The 21384-nt window shown below is 35.3% G+C and overlaps 1 protein-coding gene across 1 annotated transcript; it reads left to right on the top strand.

Annotated features, from left to right (window-relative positions):
- The first annotated feature begins 17142 nt into the window (after positions 1-17142).
- On the top strand, positions 17143-20553 carry LOC109245155 (non-histone chromosomal protein HMG-17-like). The gene is made up of 2 exons (XM_053900613.1): positions 17143-17244; positions 20266-20553. The coding sequence occupies exons 1-2, from the start codon at positions 17143-17145 to the stop codon at positions 20551-20553; spliced, it is 390 nt and encodes a 129-aa protein (XP_053756588.1).
- Positions 20554-21384: the final 831 nt, after the last annotated feature.

Genomic DNA, 21384 nt, shown 5'->3' with positions numbered 1-21384 from the left:
AACACTGAATCCCTTATCCTTTCACAACAGCATATTTCATATGGCCAAGAGAGTTAAAAGCATACAGCAGAGAGCTGAAATGAAAAGACTCATTACAGTACTACATTAGGGCTACTAGGTCATATTTTGCAACCATGCTGTGCCACCAATATAATTAGAAGATATTGAACTTTCATTAGGTAAAGAAGCCAGCCACCCTTTAATTGTCATTATTTTTTTTTTCTGACTCTAATTGTCTCATGAGATAGATATCTCATTTCTGTGACAGATCCAATGGTCACCAGTGGTGCAATTTTATTTCCCTATACCTGAATGCAGCCCAGAATAGTATTCAGGATTTAATAAATTTCTAACTTTCATTAGGAACTTCAGTCAAGTACAGATTAATCCAGGTTCCCATTTTAAAATCAGAATGTCTCAGTGTTGGAAAGAGAACAAATTTATTACTACTTATATGATGATGTTTGCATGCCTCCTCGGTAACCCCATGACCTGTGTTCAGTCCTGTGGCCAAACAACTTGAATGAGGAAGAATTCTCTGCATCCTAGGACAATTTACCTCACAGCTTTTACAACTTTAACGTTCCTGTACGGAATGAAACAAATACTTTACCCAGAAATTTTACATCCATCAATTGTATTGTATGACATATTCCTTGGTCTAATCACATTTATAGTATTGGAAAATAATTATTATGTTGCCCCACAAGACTTCTTACAGCTGGGCTATTTATGCCCAGTTTTCTAACCTATTTCTGTGTTACATTGTTTGTGTTCGTGTCATTATCTTGATACATTTCTCTCCCTTTACTGTGTTTATATTCCTTAAGATGAGCCCCCGAGATCTGAATCTAATACCCTCATTGTTATGACTATGTAACAAAGGAAAAACAAAGCTTCACTCTTCGGCTGTACGTGTTTATATTTTCTTATATGCAAACTAAATGGCTTTTTTTTTTCCCTTAAGGTGGGTGATGTGACCGCAAACTTTTATAATTGCCATCTTATTCTGATAGTTACCATATGGAGAGTAAATTGTCAAATGGATACACTTCAGTAAATCAACTCCCAGCGCTACTCTCCCTGACCACCATTGTCTGCATTTACAGAAAATGAAACGAGAGTGCAGCAAGTAGTTGACCTTACCTCTGTCATCTTAATGCTTATTAAAAATTTTCCTTCTATATCTGTGGAGTTAAATGTAGATCACATGTATTTCAACAGTAGCACTTCTTTCCTGTGTCTGCTGCACACCACACCACATAGCAACTTCTCTGTATGTGTCTCTCCCAAATGAGAGTATGTATGCTCCATGGTTGGAGATTGTCTTATTTGGCTCTGTATTCTCAGCACCTAGCATGTTGCCATTTGTTAAATAAATGGTCGTTTTGTACAAACATCATTGATTTTTGTATTAATATATTCATGTATGAATTGTAGATACGAAGGGCACAATTGTACTCAGTAAAATATAGGAAAATGCTGCCAAGTGGAAGAAGGATTGAGCATCTTCTACACTAGCATCAACAAAGGATAGACCAATAAAGAAAATTCTACAGAATATGTTCTAATCTTTATTATTATAACGTGGCAAAGGATTTTCAATAATCTTCAGCTACATAAAATTCCAGGTAACCTACCAATTACTTGGTTGCATTTTTACTTATAAAATTCACTGTTACTTTATGATTACCCAGCTACTCTCCCCTATGAGAGGATGAAACAAGCCAACATACATCCATATAATGGCACAGATGTTGAGGAACTTTAGGATAAATAGTGCCCATGATCAAGGCAATAATGGGAAGTTATTTTGGGTTTTCTTTTTCCTTAAAAATAGCTAATGCTTATTTAGCACTTATGCTAGGTACTATTCTAAGGGCTTTACATAGATTATCTCAATTAATTTCAATTATTTCAATTAATTATGAAATACTTCAAAGTAGAAGTCCATTTCACAGATGAGAAATTTAAGGCCAGGATTAACACTCCGGATTCTGATTCTAGAATATTGATACATACATCCATGTCCCTATAAAACATCATCTGACATCTGCTTTAAATGGTTAATAACTACTGCAACACATTTCAACATATTATCTTCATTTAGGATATTCATAAGCAAGTTTAACTATTTAAGAACTCATACAACTCAATAGCAAAACAAAACAAAACAAAACAAAACAAAACAAAACAAAACCCTCTGATTAGAAAATGGGCAGAAAAACTGAATAGACATATTTCCAAAAAAGATACACAAAAGGTTAGCAGGCACATGAAAAGATGGTCAACCAATATCAAAACCACAATGAGGTATCACCTCACACCTGTCAGAATGGCGAGGGTGTGAAGAAAAGGGAACTCTCATGCACTATTAGTGGGAATTTAAATTAGTACAGCCACTATAGAAGATAGTATGGAGATTCCTCTGAAGTTTAAAAATAGAACCATTATATGTTCTAGCAATCCCATTTCTGGGTATATATCTAAAAGAAAAGAAATCAGTATCTCATCTGTACTCCCATATTCATTGCAACAGTATTTACAATATACAATAGCCAAGACAAAGAAACAACTTCAGTGTCCATTGAAAGATAAAGGAATAAAGAAAATATAATATCTACATGCACAATGGAGTCTTATCTGGCCATGAAAAATAATGAAATCTTGCCTTTTGCGACAACATGGATGGACCTTGAGGGCATTATGCTAAGTGAAATAAGTCAGAAAAAGACAAATACTATACACTCTTACTTATGTGAAATCAAACATACCGACACATATAAATTCATAGATACAGATAACAGATTGGTGATTGTCAGAGGCAGAGGAGTGGGAGGTGACTGAAATGGGTGAAGGGAGTTGGAAGGTACATACCTAAAGTAATAAAACAAATTGGTCATAGGTGTAATGTACAACATGATAACTATAGTTAATAATTTTATGTTGCACATTTGAAAGTTACTAAGAGAGCAAATCTTAAAAGTTCATATCACAAGAAAAACAACTCCAGAACTATGTATGGAGACAGATGTTATCTAGACTTCCTGTACTTATCATTTTACAATATACACAAATATCAAGTTATTATGAAATATATCTGAAATATTGGGTGAATTTTACCTCAGAAAACAAGCAATGAATGCTTCCTAATTCCAAAGTAGGATTTCTTCATCTCACCTCTATTCACATTTGGGGTGGAATAATTACTTTTTTTCGGGATACTGTCCCATATGTGGTGGGATGTCTAGCAGCATCCCTGACCTCTGTCTTCCAAATGCCAAGAGCATCCTCCCCCTAGTTGTGAGAACGTCTCTAAGACATTGCCAAGTGTCCCCTGGTGGCAAAATCACTGTCCAGAAGAGAAATGATCTGACTTTAAAATCCTTCCTTAACTTTATCATCTTTTTCTTTTTAAAAGTATTTCCCATGTGCCATATAGATAAACAACATAATAAAGAAGCAGCCTGTGAAACAAGGGAGAAAACGTGATTAGAAGGAGTCGCTTCTTGAGGACACAGTGATGCAGCTAATTTCTTTTTTCTTTCGCCTGTGACACAAATGATTTTTCAGGTCCCCCCGTACCCACAGCAAACATACTAATCCCACTCTCCTCCCCCATCCTAAAATCCCAGCATAATACTTCTGTTTCTGTTTTCCTGTCTCTAGAGTTCAATTGGTAGAAGCAGATTACAATGGAAGCAACAGGATTGGTCCAGAAACATCCTACTGTTTTCAGACTTTCTTCCTGAAGAAAGATGGCTTCTTTTCTTCATATTTGTAGACTAACTTTGCTGTATTCCCAGCACCTAGAACACTGCCATTTGTTGAATAAATGGTGATTTTGGTATACAAACATCATTGATTTTTGGATTAATATATTCATGAAATATGAGATATAGATATAAAGGGCACAACTGCACTCAGGAAAATATAGAAAAATGTTGCCAAGTGGAAAAAGGATTGAGCATCTTCTATAATAGCACTAATTATAGTTATGTCTATTATATCCACTTTTCATTAAATAGTAACTCTTCATAGAAAATTAAGGGATATATTACTCCAGATATTACATTAAAAAATACTCATGGGGCTCCTGCTTGGCTCAGTCAGTTAAGCATCCAACTCTTGATTTTGGCTCAGGTTATGATGTCAAAGTTCGTAATATCCAGTCCCACGATGGGCTCTGTGCTGACAGTGTGGAGCCTGCTTGGGAGTCTCTCTTTTCCTCTTTTTTGGTGCCTCCTCTGCTCCCACTCTCTCTCTCAAAGTAAGTATTTTAAATACATAAATAAATAAATAAATAAATACTCCTCCCAGTTTATAAAATATCTACATTTCCTACTCTATGTGTATGTTTTGTAAGGTCAGCACTGAATTTTAACATAAAGATGCGATTTTATTGCTAATTGCACAATCATTTGAATGCAAAATATTACAATTTTCAGGACTGTCAGTACTGAAGCATATGTCTTTTATCTTAACCCAAAGGGGACAGTAAGAAGTCCCATAACATCTTCATCTATAAGGTTACAGTCACTTTTTTCTTCCAATGTATTTCAAATTTGGCTCAAAGCATCCCCCACCAACACCCCTCAGTTTTAGCCTCAGTTTGCAGCCAAATGCAAAGGAGTTCATCCAGTAAAGACTCAGGTCCTTTTATTTCCACCAGAAATACTCATCGTAGGAAGAAGAACACACTTGCATTCAGATCTTTTTGTCAGTTATCCACTCAAACTGGATGAACAAGGCTAAAGTAACATAGCCGCTTCTTTCACAGAATTCAAGGAAACTAACGTTCCCAAAGTAAGTTATAATTTGGCATCTAAGTGCAATTTAGGTGTATGTACATGTGTCTGGCTTCAAATGAATTCTAAACATATCTGAAAAAAATGAATCAAACCATTTCTTTCACCTGACCAATATCTAAATCTTAATTTCTTTTTTAAGTTCCATATTAATTCTGTAAGCAGATAAATAAATTGAGACTAAATATTTTTTTTTAATATTTGGGAAGAATTATAATTTTAATAAAATTGCCTTCTCCTAATATACATGAAAAACAAATACAGCCTAGAGAAAACTTGCTAATTCAGTCCAACTTATATGAATCATGAAAATATTCTATTTTTTAATGATTTTACAAATAATTACATATATATATACATATCTATATATTAATGTTCATTCATTTGAGAGAGAGAGAGAGAGAGAGAGAGAGAGTGAGAGCACACAAGCAGGGGAGGAGCAGAGAGAGAAGGAGAGACAGAATCTGAAAAAGGCTCCAGGCTCTGAGCTGTCAGCCAAACCCACGAACCTTGAGATCATGACCTGAGCCTAAGTCCAACACTTAACCGACTGAGCCACCCATGTGCCCCAGAAAATAATTATATTTTTATCTCACTGGTAATGATATCTTTTTTTTTTAATTTTTTAATGTTTATTTCTGAGACAGAGAGAGAGACAGAGGATGAGTGGGGGAGGGGCAGAGAGAGGGGGGGACACAGAATCCCAAGCAGGCTCCAGGCTCCACGCTGTCAGCACACAGCCCCACGCGGAGCTCGAACCCACGAACCACGAGATCATGACCTGAGCCAAAGTTGGATGCTCAACCAACTGAGCTACCCAGGCGCCCCAGTAATGATATCTTTTGAGTTGAATGAGACCTCATAGACTTTCACATAGTCATGTTTGTTCTTTCTCTGAATACAGTAACTTTGTTTTTAATGATTTATTTTTTAAATTTTCATCCAGGTTAGTTAGCATATAGTGCAACAATGATTTTAGGAGTAGATTCCTTAATGCCCCTTAATCATTAAGCCCATCCCCTCTCCCAGAACCCCCCCAGCAGCCCTCTGTTTGTTCTCCATACTCAAGAGTCTTTTATGTTTTGTCTCCCTCCCTGTTTTTATATTATTTTTTCCCTTTCCCTTATGTTCATCTGTTTTGTATCTTGAAGTCCTCATATGAGTGAAGTCATATGATATTTGTCTTTCTCTAATTTTGCTTAGCATAATACCCTCTAGTTTCATCCACGTAGTTGCAAACAGCAAGATTTCATTCTTTTTGATTGCCGAGTAATACTCCATTGAATACAGTAACTTCTTTGAGAGTAGCGATCTTAGCCATGTGCTGTGTTTTAGCTCATAAATCAATATTAATATAACAATACTGAACACTTACTATATGCAGGTTATATTTATTAATAGCTTGCAAGTCTATATGAAGCACTATAAATATATAGCCTCACTAAATACTCATAACATCTTCTTGAGGTAGGTGCTGTGAAAAGTGAGGCTTTGAGATTTTAAGTAACCTCCCAAAGTCGGCTAACAAGTAACAACTGGATTCAGGATTTGAATCCTTGCCTCTCTGACTCCCAAACTCAGATTCTAATGACACTACTTTATCTGACGTACATGTGAGTAAAACACCCTAATGTGTTACTTATTCAGAGATTTGTAGACCAGCAGCATCAACATTAGCAGGAAACTTGTTAGACATGCAGACTCTCCAGGCCTGCCCCATATCAGAATCCACATTTCTACAGCATCCTCAGTAATACCTGTGCACACTAAAATTCCAGAAATACTATTCGAGTGGATGCTGCTGGGCTGTCTTCTTTGCAAACAGCATGTCCACAATTTTGGTTTAGAAAACCACATAGTTTCAGCAAAGCAATCCACATTGAACTAAACTATTCTTCCCATTGAAGCGAGTCTCTGGATTTTCTCTGGGAATGCTGGCACAAAAATTCTAGTCTTCAAGGCGAGGTGGTTAAAGGGTGGATATAAGAGTTTAGATACAGAGGCTGAGGGACAGAGGACAAAATTATTCAGGAAACAATAAACCATGCTACATATTTGAGAATTTCTCCTAAGACAAATCTTGTGTGTGTGTGTGTGTGTGTGTGTGTGTGTGTGTATTGAGAGGTAGAGAGGTAGAATGAGTTAGATTGACGTAATCAGATTTTGAAGATCACTTTGGCGTATTACATGATTAAGAAATAATTAAAAGAATGCAAAGCCCTAAGGCAGAAAGACCAGTCGCAATCTGTTTATGCAGGGGCACACTACAGAGGCTCATAGTTTAGACAAGGGCAATGAGCAGGAATCAAAAGGACAACAAACAAATTCTAACAATATTTAGGAGGTAGAATCAATAGCCTAAGTAGTTGGTAGACGGTAAATAATGGGGAAGATAATAAGACAAGCTTCAAAATATACGGTCTGAACGACTCAGTCTGAGGGGGCGGGATGAAGAGTTTGGTTTGGGAGAACTGGGATTCTACAGCTGGGTTTACAGTTCAAATCCACATTCATTTCTCGCCATGACTTTTTGTTCTTAATACTATATATCTTGAATGCATATAAATCATTTAAAAAAGTGGATAATGCAAAGTCATCTCCATTCTGAGTTACCCTTTCCCTGAAACAAGTCTTAATATTTTTGAAGTTTCACGGATGCACAATGTAACTAATTCGGAAATGTACGCGCTTGCTTTCCCTGTACTAAATACCACCTTCCTGTGAGTAAAATATCTAAAGGGAAAACATAACCTATAATCAGATCTCTTACAAAAGAAAGGAATCTTTTAAGATTGACTTCTCTCCTGCTCCATTAGTTGTTAATTATCACTAATGAGAAGGAAGTAGGATTTGGTTCACATCTTATCAGCCCATAAATTAAAATTATCTCGAATGCTGGTCATGTGAGCATTCTCAGCTCTCTTCAGTATGTGGCCCCCACCTTTTTATTTCAGCTCCTTCAAGATATGCTTCCAAATGCCAAAGTACTCAAGTACAAGCTACTGAATTCTGGATTCCAAACCCTGAATGATTAGAATTCACTGCAGTAAAATTTGCAGATTTTTAAAATTTTCCTGTGATGGGGCTTCAGAGGGGATTTTTTTAGTCTCTGAAAACTCCTCTACTGAAGAAGTGTGTACTATGATCTCATATGTGCCTTACAATCTCCACAGAAGGCCAGGAATCTCTAAGGACATTGAAGAGGATTTCAGGATTTAATTTCTCATTATTCAGATGCTTTCTAGAGGACATGTTATATCTGTTTATTTATGTTTATCTTGTGTTTATTTTTAAATAGTCGGCAACCTCCAGGAGACAATAAGGTAACAAAACCGTTCTGACAAATCATTGACAAATAAATGGTGCACTCATTAAAGTTGCTCCAAATGCTTTCACTCCTCAGCAGATGCATTTTTTTTTAGAGAAAAAGTAATTGTGCAGCTGCCATAAAAATACCAGCAAACAAAGAGGGCAAAATTTGTTTCTAAGAGAATAAGTATTGTTGAAAATCACATCAAAGTATGCAGCTCCCAGGCTGATTTTTTGCTGTGGTAGCTGAAAGGCCCAATGTAATCTGTAAATGAGGAAATAGCATATAAAAGGGAATATATATATGTGGCCATTTGGGATTGGCAAAGATAATATCATATACTACTCCTATCCAAGTAATTAGACCTTTCAAGAGACTGATTTTTTTATTTTTATATATGAAAGAGATATGGCAGAGTTAGACCAACTCTGCATACATATTGAATGTTCTGTCTGAATGCTGATATTTTCTGTTCTGGAGTCTAAATACAATGGCTAATCTGTTTTCGAAATGGGATGACTCCCCTAGTTATGAGAGAGAGAGAGAAAGAAAGAGAGAGAATGGGGAGAGTGTAAAATAAATGGAATGCAAGAGGAAATATTTGCATTCCAGAAATATTCTGACATTTCTACCTCTACTAGGTGAAAAGGGAGAAAGCCCTTTAATAATCTAGGCTTTTTCTAATTATTACCGAGCAAGGTATTGGTTTTTAAAAGTTATCCCAACCTTAAAGTACATTTTCAATCTTCAAGTTAAAAGCAGTGTTATAAACTAAATGATTCAAGCATCTTTTTAAAAAATCTATTTTATGAGTGTTCAGGCTAATTTCTAGTCTGAAATGGTGTTCAGCAGAGTAAGAGTCTTCATTTTGATTTTTTTTCTTATTTAAATTAAATTAGGAAAAAAAAGAAAAGCAGGAAAATAGTATTTACACATTCCTCCATAGGCTAAGCTTTTTATATATGTTATATAATCGTCATAACATTCTTTGGTTACAGTATTATTAGCTCAATTTAAAAAATGAAAAAAAAAACTAAGCCTCAGTAAAGTTAATCATCTCTCTCTGTGGTCACATAGTTGCTAAGGATTAAAAGTGGTAGAGATAGATTTGAATATAGATTTGTCTGGTTTAAAGTCATACCCATTTTTTTGGAGGGGGATGCTTACACCAAGCTGGGGTCAAAAGAGCTCTTGACAATAAAATTATATAAAAGCATAAATTAAGGATGTGAAGCAAGGCTGAAAGTGTTGCTATTAACCAGTTATATCCAACAAAATAAACATCATTCTCCCCTAAGCTTCCAAAAACATTTTTTACAGTGTGTTATCAAACAACCCACCATGAAGATCAAAAGTTTCATTGTGGTTGACTAACAACACCCAATGTTATAATTTCATTCCACCAGCTATTTAAGAAGTAGCTAGTTTTCACCCACTCTGTATTGGGAGTAGAAAGCAAACAACCTAAAAAAGCAAAGCACAGTTCTTGACCCAGAGAATCCCAGTACCTAGGTAGAAGGAAAAAGATGTACAAATACACAGAAAATAATCAGAGAGGTAGCCAACATGTCAGCCAGAACTTTTCAGTGTGTAAAACAATTTGTAATCAGTATGAAAAATTACTGGATATCTCCAGTGGACAATTATATATTTTTTTACTACACCCATTTAATTGGTTATCTGATTATAATCTTTCACTGCCTTTGAGCTACTTACAATTTATAGATAATTCTCAAAATTATAAATAATTCATGGCAATGCAAAAATGATTGTGTATACACATGGAAATAAATTTTGTCTGGTAAAGGTTCAATTGACTTCTCCCTGCCACTGTGTTAGAAGTTAGTTTGCCCTCCTCATTTGCACATTCATTTTAATATTCTTGATTTATAAATGTGTCTGTTCTTGGCATTCTCTTTTAAACTCGTTGTAATATCTTACATGTTCCCTCATTAATAATGAGTTAAATTCAATCTTTATCACATGTTCATTTTGTCTCTGTATGAGATTCATGATTTTACTTTTTCCCGAAAATTATTCTTTAACAAATGTGATATAAACACTGTTGGTTGGTGTCAAGACTATGCAAAGAAACAAATGATTTTCTCTGAGTGTGTGTAAGAGAGGTGATAATGTATACCCTCCTGTAGGCTGAATGTCTAAAAATATATTATTGAGATCAAAGACACTCTTCTCTGTAAACAAATACATCAGCAAACTACCCATAGGAGTCAGTCAAGCTATACATATTCTAATGATCTCTGCACCTGTGTAGCAGAGAGAAGTGACTCAATATATCTGTGTAATAAGCTAGATTTGAAAGAAAACACACAACTAGGACTATAAAAATATAAACTGGATCACCTTAACCATTAAAATATTATCCTTTCTATATTTTAAAATGAAATAGAATAAGAACACTATATCATTCTGTCACCTTGTTAGTATTAATAAAGTTCATTTTCCCAGGAAGACTTTTTATTAATGCTTTCAAATTTCTCTCTGCTTTGAGGAATAACACAAATATTTTCTCATCATTATCTTCTTCCTCTGTTCTTTAGAAGTTGCAAAGTTGATTTTTTTTTTCTCATGAGCCTTTGAAGAGAGTGGCCCTGTCTCTCTTGAACATCAGATACGAAATGACTTGGCAACACTAGAGGGTTTTGACAGACAAAAGAAAATTTTCTTTTTAGTATTTCTTTATTTAATAACTATTCCCAACACCTGTAGCAGTATTTTCATTCCTTTTTTTCCTGAACAAATAATATCTTCGGCAGTAGATAAAATTACAAAAAAATTGGTTTACTTTTCTTTTATGGGATTTGTGTGTCTATCAAATACTGAGTTACTACTTAGGAGTCCAAGGACATTCTTCAAACTTTAAGTCATGGCTTACTCCCATGCAGGAACTCAGGTAAGCCATTGGTGCCATCAAAAATTATTAAGTACTATGGCAGATAATTGTGGAAGGCCTAACTCAAGGAAACTGAGCAGGAAAAAGAACATGTTGTAAAAGAGGGAGGGAAAAACATAAATGCAGTCTCTGTGAATGGTAGTTTTATAGAAAATGAGTCCTGTCATGAAGAGGAGGGTAGCCAGGCACCTGCCATGCATCATCGTGTCTCCATCAATTTAATAAGTCAAGACCAGGATTATAAATTATTTACCTTTTTCTACATGTACAAAGAGCTCAACTGATTCCCATGACTAAATGTTCCTTTTGTTGGACCAATCAGACACTTATAAATTGAAATGACTCATTTTCAGACAAACTGGTTAACTAGATATACAAAGACAGATATAAATACATTCATAACGTATTTTTAACTCACGCTCTACCAGTTTGCAAACAATGGCTGGGTACAAGGCACCAAAACATGTGGACATGCTTTAGAAAGATTCAGATCATTATTCAACTGCTATTTTAAATTTTATCAAAGAATAAATATTACCTATGTGCGAACAAAGACTTGAATTAGCTCAGAGAAAAGTCATCTGGGTGCTGCAAATTGTATGTCCCTAGAAAAAGAAACTCTGTCTCTTAATTCCAGAACAGTACTTGATATCCACTGCTTCAATAACAACTCTCATTAGACAGGGCGCCTGGGTGGCTCAGTCGGTTAAGTGTCCAACTTCGGCTCAGGTCATGATCTCACAGTTCATGGGTTTGAGCCCCACGTTGGGCTCTGTGCTGACAGCTCAGAGCCTGGAGCCTGCTTAAGATTCTGTGTCTCCCTCTCTCTCTGCCCCTCGCCTGCTCACACTCTGTGTCTTTCTCTCTTTCTCAAAGTTAATAAACATAAAAAAATTTAGAAATTGTGTTTAAGTCATTTGCAGGTGAAGCAATCTTTAGAGCCTTAAGACATCAGCCTTCATAAAATTTAAAGAACAGAGAAACTAATATTTTAGAATCAAATAATTTGCATCATCTCTCTCACTGAAAGCTTAAATATTTTAATTAGTTATTAAGAGTCCAGATATTTGATGAAACTGAGGTCTAGTTAGTAGTTAGTAACCATATTATCTCAGGAAGTTCCCTTAACTCACCAAGCCAATTTTTTTTTTCATCCGTAAAAGAGGGACACTAATAGTAAATTTCTATTTACTGAGCCCTGCCTCAATTAAAATTTCTAAGGTCACTTCTGAAGACTTTCCTAATTTGCATATTTTTTAAAAATAGAAACTGCTCACACACATGGGTCCAACAAAACACCTTACTTATCTCTATGGCACAGCATTAGAAAATGTTTTAATCTTCATTTTTGTACCTAAGATAACACATGGAGGGATGATCTGTAGTAAGATGAGAATTGTCTATGAAGATGTCAGTGTGTTTACACAGTGGTCACTAAATGAATTTGTTTTAAAATAAAAGACTAAATGTAGAGGGAGATTCAGAATGCAGAAATGATGGGCAGAGTGTCTCCATGCAGAATGGTGGAAGCCACCATCTGGAATGACTGTCAGTGTCCCTCAGCATAACCATAGTTGGGGCTAAAATTTAGGGGAGAAAGACTGATAGAAATTATCAGGTGGTCATGAAGTGGTCCCTGGTCAACTTTGAGACTAATCAGTAGTTGCCCTCAAGATTTTTAACATAACCTTCAGAACTGTTGCTATACCCACAGGAGATAAAGTCTTTCCAAAGAGTCACTACCAATAAATGTCAACTCTCTTGACAATTTTGCAATCACCAAATTACCTGAAAGGCCACATGCTACCCAAGGTTCCCCCTGCCCCTTTTCCTATTTTGATCTTCTCACATTCTCAGGAATCCTACAGAAGTAGCAGTGGGAATACAATGGCTTTTTTTAAAGAGAACTATCATCAGAAACTTCTATTTCACATTCCAAGACTAGCCTTAGGATAAAACTTTTGCTTGAAAAAACACAAATAAATAGCCTACAACTAATTAAAACCCATATCCTATTGAGAAAATGTTTGTAATATATTTAGCAAAATGTCTGGAATCAAGTAAGCAATGGGAACAGGTAGCTATAATTTCCTCTCCTCCCCAAATCAGTTGGTGATACATTGAGAAAACAGTTATACTACTTCTTAAATGCCAGTAGAAAAAATGTTCAAGACAGTGTAGACATTTCCATTACAGTAATTTAGACTCACACAGAATCAATGCAAACATCATTAATTTGTGTTCTGTTGGCCTCTTCTGGCTGAATGGATTGTTACAATGGTGTGAAGCAAAGCAATTCACTTTGGTACGCATTCAAAAGTCATGGATTACCTACGCATAGAGTCATTAAAACAGATCCTAAGGGGAAAAACACAGACACTTGACATTAACATTACTCTTCCCGTGAAAGCAAATAAATTTGGCCATGGGCATTGATTCCATATATTTTCAAAAATCATTAAGAAAGGGTCTTGTACTATTTAATACCACATGGCAAAAACAAAATGGAAAATAACAGACAAAAATAAATTAAGAATAAAAAATGACTTCTGTAAACTAGTGAGAATTCAACCTAGCAGACATAGAACATAATAATATACCTCTCTGGGATAAGCAAGGTCAAATAAAGATATCCTCTTAAAAATTAAAATAGAGAAGCAGAAAAGTCTGAAATGAAAATCTTTTGGTGGGAAACAAATCTGACATTATCACTAGGTTTCACTTCCTTTACTATTTTTAGAAAAATTAAAGACTTTGGCATCATACCTGAGTTTGATACCCTTCCTACCAATTACCAACTGTGTGACCTTAGTCACAATCTCAGATTTTTTGTTGTTTCATTTTCAACCTTTAAAACATGGGTAATTATGCCAACATAATTGTTATTAAGGGATCACAAATGATGACAGTAAGGCATCTTACTATATTCTCATTAAATTTTAGCTCTTGACTCTTCCCTTCTCTGCTAGTCTCCTCCCGTGGGGATCAATGACCCCTCCAAAATGCTTTTCTAAACGTGTATAGAAATCCTACCCTTGGTTCCACCAAGGCACCAACTGAGACCAGAAACTATTACAATCCCAATCACAAAAGCACTTTATTCAAAAAGTAGAGAAGAACAAAGAGAAAACAATGACAGGATCATATAAAATGTGCAAACACAAAAGTTCTTTTTTAAAGAAAAGCCTTGTCTTGAAAAACACAGAGAAGTGTAGAAAGTTTAAAGGACCCAAATATCTTCATTCTCTTGTAACCATTGTATTTTCCAAAAATAACTATACAACTTTACACTCATTGACTTCTATATTCGTGTGAACTGGCTCAAACGAGAAGGCTCCAGTTATCACTGGTTGTTTTGACCTTCATCTGTAATACTTATCTTCCAGAGGATAGTGCAAATATTTATGTTACCCTTTCCCCCCAGATCTCAACAAATTAAGCCTTTTGTTATTCAATTTATGATGCCCAGATACAATACCTGGAACCCCAAATGATTTTCAAATTAGTTCCAAATACTCAGAAAATTTTCACAATCTAGGAGTAGAAAGATGTTGATAATAAATTATCAAACCAGTTTGAAGATAAGATTGTTAAATATGATATGCATCCATATACACACATATTCCCTTGAAGACTTTTCCCCCAAGAAAAAAACTACCCAGACTTTTAGTTTTAAATTTCAGAATTTTATATAAATTTAAAAATCTGTTACTTCAGTTTACTAACTCATATTTTTGTAAAAACAGAAAATTTTGACAATTATTTTTATGGGAAATTTTACTGCTTAACTAATTAAATTTTCTTATATATTTCAAATATCTCTAGTTGTATTTTATAAGTATAATATACTCAACATCTTTTTACGTATCTCAGTGTTCTATCAGGCCTTCTGAAAATATAAGTGAATGTCATGAATCTGAAAAAATAAATTAACAAATATTGTGTCAAGTTGTCTTAAAATGTTCTAATATTGTATTTAAAAACTTAGCATGATTTTCATTTGAAAATCACAATTTTTAGTCAATTATGTGATATTTAAAGAGATTTCAATTATATGATATTTAAATATCTTTGTTTAGTCTTGAAGACCATAGAACTTGATAAAAGGTTTCATTCTTTTGATATTTTATCAGCCTTGAAGGAATTTAACATTTAATATCATAGTAACATCTGATTGAATTCTAGATGGTTGTCACAACTTAATTTAACTATGATTTCACACATCCAAGGTTATTCTCTTAACCGCAATAACAATAATAAATGCTAATATAGGGATAACCATGTGTCAGAAGACACTGCTCTAAGATCTTTATTATTCTTTTAATCATTTCTATAGATTTGGCATTTGGGGATTAATATTATGTTCTACTCATAGGTGAATGAATCAAGATGTTTAGTAATTTATGCAACATTATATAGCTAACAAGAGGTAAGAATGGGATAGGAAGCCAGTGTGTCTGGCTTCAGAGTGTGCTTTTCATACAATACCTGGGTCCATTAACGGTGTTTCTCTCTGTCACACATAATGGCCCTTTCACAAAATTCTTGGCTTACCATTTCTGTGACTTTGGGCCTCATGGGTTTGGTTAGTAGTCTTAGTTTTATTATCTGCTTTTCTTGTGTTTGAAATTTGCTACATGCTTTAGATATATTGAACAAAATCTTTGCAACAATGTTGACACCCACTGCCTTTTCTTCCCACCAACAAAGGGAAGTGGTCTTCCATATTCCTTAGAAAAAGAGAAAATTGACCATCATAGGCTTGACATGACAATAGACAGAAAAGCAGGTAATGTAGAGGCTCACTGCACATTTGAAACTTGCAAATTTATGGCAGAGTTAGAAATTTGATGACAAGATATTTGAAACTTGAAATGTTCAATTGTTGTGACTAGCAAAAACACCCAGATTAATGAATCAATATTTTAAAAGATCAAGGTTATTAAACTTGGGTTTGTGCTCCCTAGAGAATGAAAAAAGCCTCACTCTTTTCAAAGGGTCAGTACAAAACAGAGGAAATAAAGTGTCATTTGTAATTAAAATGAGGGATTTGGATGTTGTTTGAGGATAAAAAAGCAGTAGCCATCTCTTCAAAATAACTTAATTACAGAGATCATACAGGGGATTAACTAAATTTTGAGGACATTCTTTCAGAGAACAAAATGACAAGAATGAAATATTGCAGATGTGCAGATAGTAAAAACGTCCATGGAAACAAATTATCCATTGATAATCCAATTACCTGTTGCTTGCAGATCTCCAATCTGTTAATTATCTCCATTTATTTTGAATCAGCTTTCAGCCACCGAGATTCATTATGGTCCATTCAAGTCTCCGCCATAATTCAGCACTTTCTACTCTTTTTTTTAATATAAAGAAAATGGCCTATTATTTCTTCACAACTTTGATTTGTAGTGTTTTCCATCCCTTTAAACTGTTTTGGATTAGTATTATTTTTCTCTAATATGAAAACACGGTCAATCCCAATCTCAAGTGGAACATCAGTTACTGAATATATTAAGCCAGTTTTGCCATTATTTATGGAATTCCATAACGGTATGTGGGACTTTATAGAACACATAAAAACATAACCATCTCTCATCATGTTAGTATCCAGTCCCATTATTGTTCATATCACCCGCTATTTCCCTACATCGGTGAGGCATGATTAAATATTCGTGATATGACACTGAAATAGCACAAAGGAAATGGACAGAACTGAGTTGATTTCTCTTTTTCATTCATTCGTACTATCTTTGCCACGATTATATCAGCTATCATTTTCACGACATTCTCTCCCAGGGTAGCCAAAAAAGGCACCATAGGAATCTTGAAAACATCTCTGAAGTACACCTAATAGATCTATATGGTAAAAATAAATAGTGCCATGCTGCTAATTGGAAATTATGTTGAAAGGAATACACTGTTTTCTATAAGTAAAGACAAAATAACTACATAAACATTTATTGCTTTCTTACCCTCATCAAATATATTTTTTGGTGTGTTACCATTTTCCAATACGAATGCCCATGCTTCCTAGTTCTAATCCTCAAAAGAGAGATTTAGGGAATCTAACTTAATTAGCACATTGAAAGCTGTTCCAATTAGTCATGGTTCTGCCAGGAGATGTAAAGTACCAGGAGTTCATCTGTAAAAATGTGACAGCAAAACTCAATCCTTCAGTAGAAGGCATCCAGTACTCCTATAGAAAAGTATATTAAAAAGGTACGTGTGCCAAATATCTCTTATATGCTATACCTTTGCTACTTTGGAACTTTGTACCTTTGCACATGCCATTTCCTCTGTCAGTGATGCTATCACCATTGGGCACATATGACCTTCTTCATTTGCTCTTCAAGGGTGAAATCAAGTATCCTCTCCCCTGTAACACCTTCTCTGCTTCTCTATTTCTGTGTTCACATGGCAGTTTGTTCCATAAACAATAACTATCACACCAATAAAGACATGTTTTTTTGAAAATCCCAACTAAGAAATGTCCAGAATGGATCAATAAGCAAGGCCTACCTATCTGCCGTCTAGAAGAGAGAAACTGTAAGTATGGAATACACCAAAAACTGAAGGTGAATGGGTGGGAAAAGATATAACATGAAACCAGGAAGTATATGAAGGCTGAGCTGGGTAAACAGGAAATTCCCCTCACCTGCGTGTCTGTAAAAGTAGTATAATAAGTAAACCATAAGACTAAAAAAGTAATCTTTATTTTTAACAGAGGGAGAGTGTGAGTCAGGGAGCAGCAGAGAGAGAGGGAGACACAGAATCTGAAGCTTAAGCAGGCTCCAGGCTCTGAGTCATCAGCACAGAACCGGACATGGGGCTTGAACTTATGGACACTGAGATCATGACCTGAGCCCAAGTTGGATGCTTAACAGGCTGAGCCACCCAGGCGCCCACCCATAAGACTTTTGTGATCTTAAATGAGTAAAATGTTTAGGTTAGACACATGTTCTAAAACAGTGGTTAGATATTTTATTATTGGTTTATAATGAGTTATAAGAAACACTTGTATAAGGAGCAATGGAAACACAAAGGTGATGTGATTTTGTCTGGTAGTTTATTGAAGGAATTCAAAAGAGAAGCCAATGTCCACAAAATTTGAGAGAACACCAGCAATGCAATCAGTAAAGAAAAGTGGGGATAAAATTTTAGGATGTGGGTAAACATGGTGGAAAGTAGATGGTCTGTTTGGGGAAAAATAAGTGGCTTTAATAATAAGAGGATGGAAAATACAGTGAAAGAGGGAATGGAGATTAGATTGTAAGTGCAGCATGGTGTCCTTGACTGTGTGGGGGTTCAGAGTGTTGTAACATAAAGAGCTTGAGATCTTGCTGAGATTAGGAGTCCTGTCTCATTATACCTTAGCTGTGTGATCCCTAGAAGATGATCTCAGCTCTCTGTGCCTCAATTTCTTCAGTTGTAAAGACTTGAAGATAGTGTAAAACATCAGAATATTTGTGGAATAGATGAAGACATCACTTAGAAAGTTACTACATGCAAAACTGGAGGAAATCATGTAAACTCAGTTTCACTTGCATATTAAAAAGAAAAGGTAGTGAAAATATTACTCATTATGAAAGTATTATTTGTAAAATGTAATGTGCTCCATACAGTAATAAAATTAAGGTACCAATTCTTAAATACATACTAAAGTGCTGTCTATTGTATGAAATAAACAAAAATATATTCATTTCTTTTTTCCACTTATTTTCTATAAGGAAACAAATTTTATTAATTCTATTTTTAGCAACAAAGAAATTACGACTAAGAAAAACTAATCAATTTCTATAGGTTCACACAAGAAACTTACACATATTTGTCATTTCAAATTCCATGCTTTGCTTCATTTTATGTCTTAAAATGGTTGTTATTGTTAATATTATTTATATTCTATTTATATTTTGTCTTTTGATTCTGTTAATATGATTAACCTGAGTTTTAAATATTGAGAGAAAATAATTAACTGGGCAAGGTTATTATATAAGTAACATTCTTAATCTAGAAACAGTTCCTTATCTGTAATCCAATGATGTCTTTGTTTAAACAAAACTAGTAAGGACAAACATTTTTAGATGCTAAATTCAGTAAAAATTAGAAACATTTACTTCCTAGGGAAAATGCTTCAAGCATGTATTGAGAAATTCTCAAAGTAATAATACAACCCACATGGAAATAATTTAGCATCTGATTATAATTAAAATGTCCATCTCTGGAACATCTATCAGACTATGCCACTTGAGCTTTTCCTAGCCCCTTGGTGTGAACTGAGACATGTAATACATTATGCAAAGTCTCCCATTCTAGAAAACCTTGCAGTATACAGTAGTTGCATAAAGCTAACAACTTTGGTCCAAAAAGAATGACAGGCCCACTATTATCTCAGGAGAGCCATTGGCTCTAAAGGTCACACTCAAAATAATTTTTCTAATTTTCTTTCATAATAGCATAGCCAGACTTTCTTTTTTTCTATCAAGTGTCTTTTCAAAAAAAATCTTCAGAAAGACCTCCACAGTCTAAGCAAAGACTATTTTTACTAGTAGGAAGCCCAATTATAGTTTATTATAAAATCACCTGCCATGGTATGTACAGACCAGTTAAAGTGTGTACAATGTAAATTATTTTTTTTTTATTTTAAATGTATTTCAAGTTAGTTAAACAGTATAGCACTGGTTTCAGGAGTAGAACCCAGAGATTCGTCACTTACATACAACCGCAGGGCTCATCCCAACAAGTGTCATCCTTAATGCCCATCACCCATTTAGCCCATCCCCCAGCCACCTCCCCTCCAGCAAACCCCAGTTTCTTCTCTGTATTTAAGTCTCTTAGGGTTTGCCTCCCCCTCTGGTTTTATCTTATTTTTCCTTCCCTTTCCCTACATCCATTTGTTTCTCAAATTCCACCTATGAGTGAAATTATATATTTGTCTTTCTCTGCCTGACTTATATTGCTTAGCATAATATACTCTAGTTCCATCCACATAGTCACAAATGGCAAGATTTCATTATTTTTTATTGCTGAGTGGTATTTCCAGCATATGTGTGTGTGTGTGTGTGTGTGTGTGTGTGTGTGTGTGTGTGTGTGTGATTACCAATGCCTTCAGGTGCTGACCTCAAAGAGCGCTTCAAGTGTTCTAAAAGTTAATTTAGGTATCAAAAGGCAACAAGAATCCTTAGGAGGAGTGTGAAAACCTAGTGAGAAGGACCCCTTGACCCACTAAGGCCCACCCCTCCAGCGTCACCACGTCCAAGAGAAAGGCTGAAGGGGAGGCTAAAGGAGATAAAGCCAAGGTGAAGGATGAATCACAGAAAAGATCTGCAAGATTATCTGCTGAAACTGCTCCTCCAAAGCCCAAGCCTAAAGAGGCCTATGCAAAGAAAGGAGAGAAGGTACCCAAAGGAAAAAACAGGGAAGTTGATGCCTGCAAGGATGGGAATAACACTGCAGACAATGGAGTTGTCAAAACAGACCAGACACAGAAAGCTGAAGGTGCTGGAGATGCCAAGTGAAGTGTGTGCATTTTTGATAACTGTATACTTCTGGTGACTATAGTGTTTGAAATACTATTCTTATCAAGTTTTATAAAAATGCAGAATTTGGGGGGTACCTGGGTGGCTTATTTGGTTACATGTCCAACTCTTGATTTCCTCTCAGGTCATCTCAGGGTTCATGAGATTAAGCCCTGTATCAGGCTCTGTGCTGACAGTGCAGGGCCTGCTTGGAATTCATTTCCTCCTCCTTTCTGTGCCCCTCCCCTGCTTGTGCTCACATACACATACATGTGCATGCTCTCTCTCTCTCTCTCCCTCTCTCTCTCTCTCTCAAATAAATATAAAAAATGCAGAATTCTGTTTTACTTTTTTTTTTAAGCTTGTTGTTAGCACAGAGAACACTTCATTGTTGTTTTGGGAGAAAAGCACATGTCACTAATAGACTATCTCTGAAGCTGGATTGATATAAGGGAAAACACCTTTCCTTTCTAGTTTTGAGAAACTTCCTCTTGGTTCCCGGGAGGACGGTTTCCTTGATGCTGATGGACATTAGCCACCTTGGGACAAACATCTTGTAGTGTAGAAAAACTAAAATTCACTTTTTTATGTCTTATTTTCCCTCTCTACCTTCTGTATAGACCTGACTCCTTTAAATCCAGAAACCTGTTGGAACTTGACCACCAAAAATGGTTCCCGGTACATCAGACAATCTGCTATTGAGATGGCATCTCTCAAAAGAGCTCCTTTTTTAGCTTGTCCATCTTCAAATTGATAATGCTGCCATTTAGATTTCATTTTCTGGAAGTCAGGGTTGGCTTGTGAAAAGTTGTTAAACAACATGCTAAATGT

Source organism: Panthera pardus, unplaced genomic scaffold, assembly GCF_024362965.1.
Source record: "Panthera pardus isolate Hobbes unplaced genomic scaffold, ASM2436296v1 HiC_scaffold_12, whole genome shotgun sequence".
NCBI lineage: Eukaryota > Metazoa > Chordata > Mammalia > Carnivora > Felidae > Panthera > Panthera pardus.
Note: the sequence above shows the minus strand (reverse complement) of the source record. Positions and strands in the feature narration are given on the sequence as shown.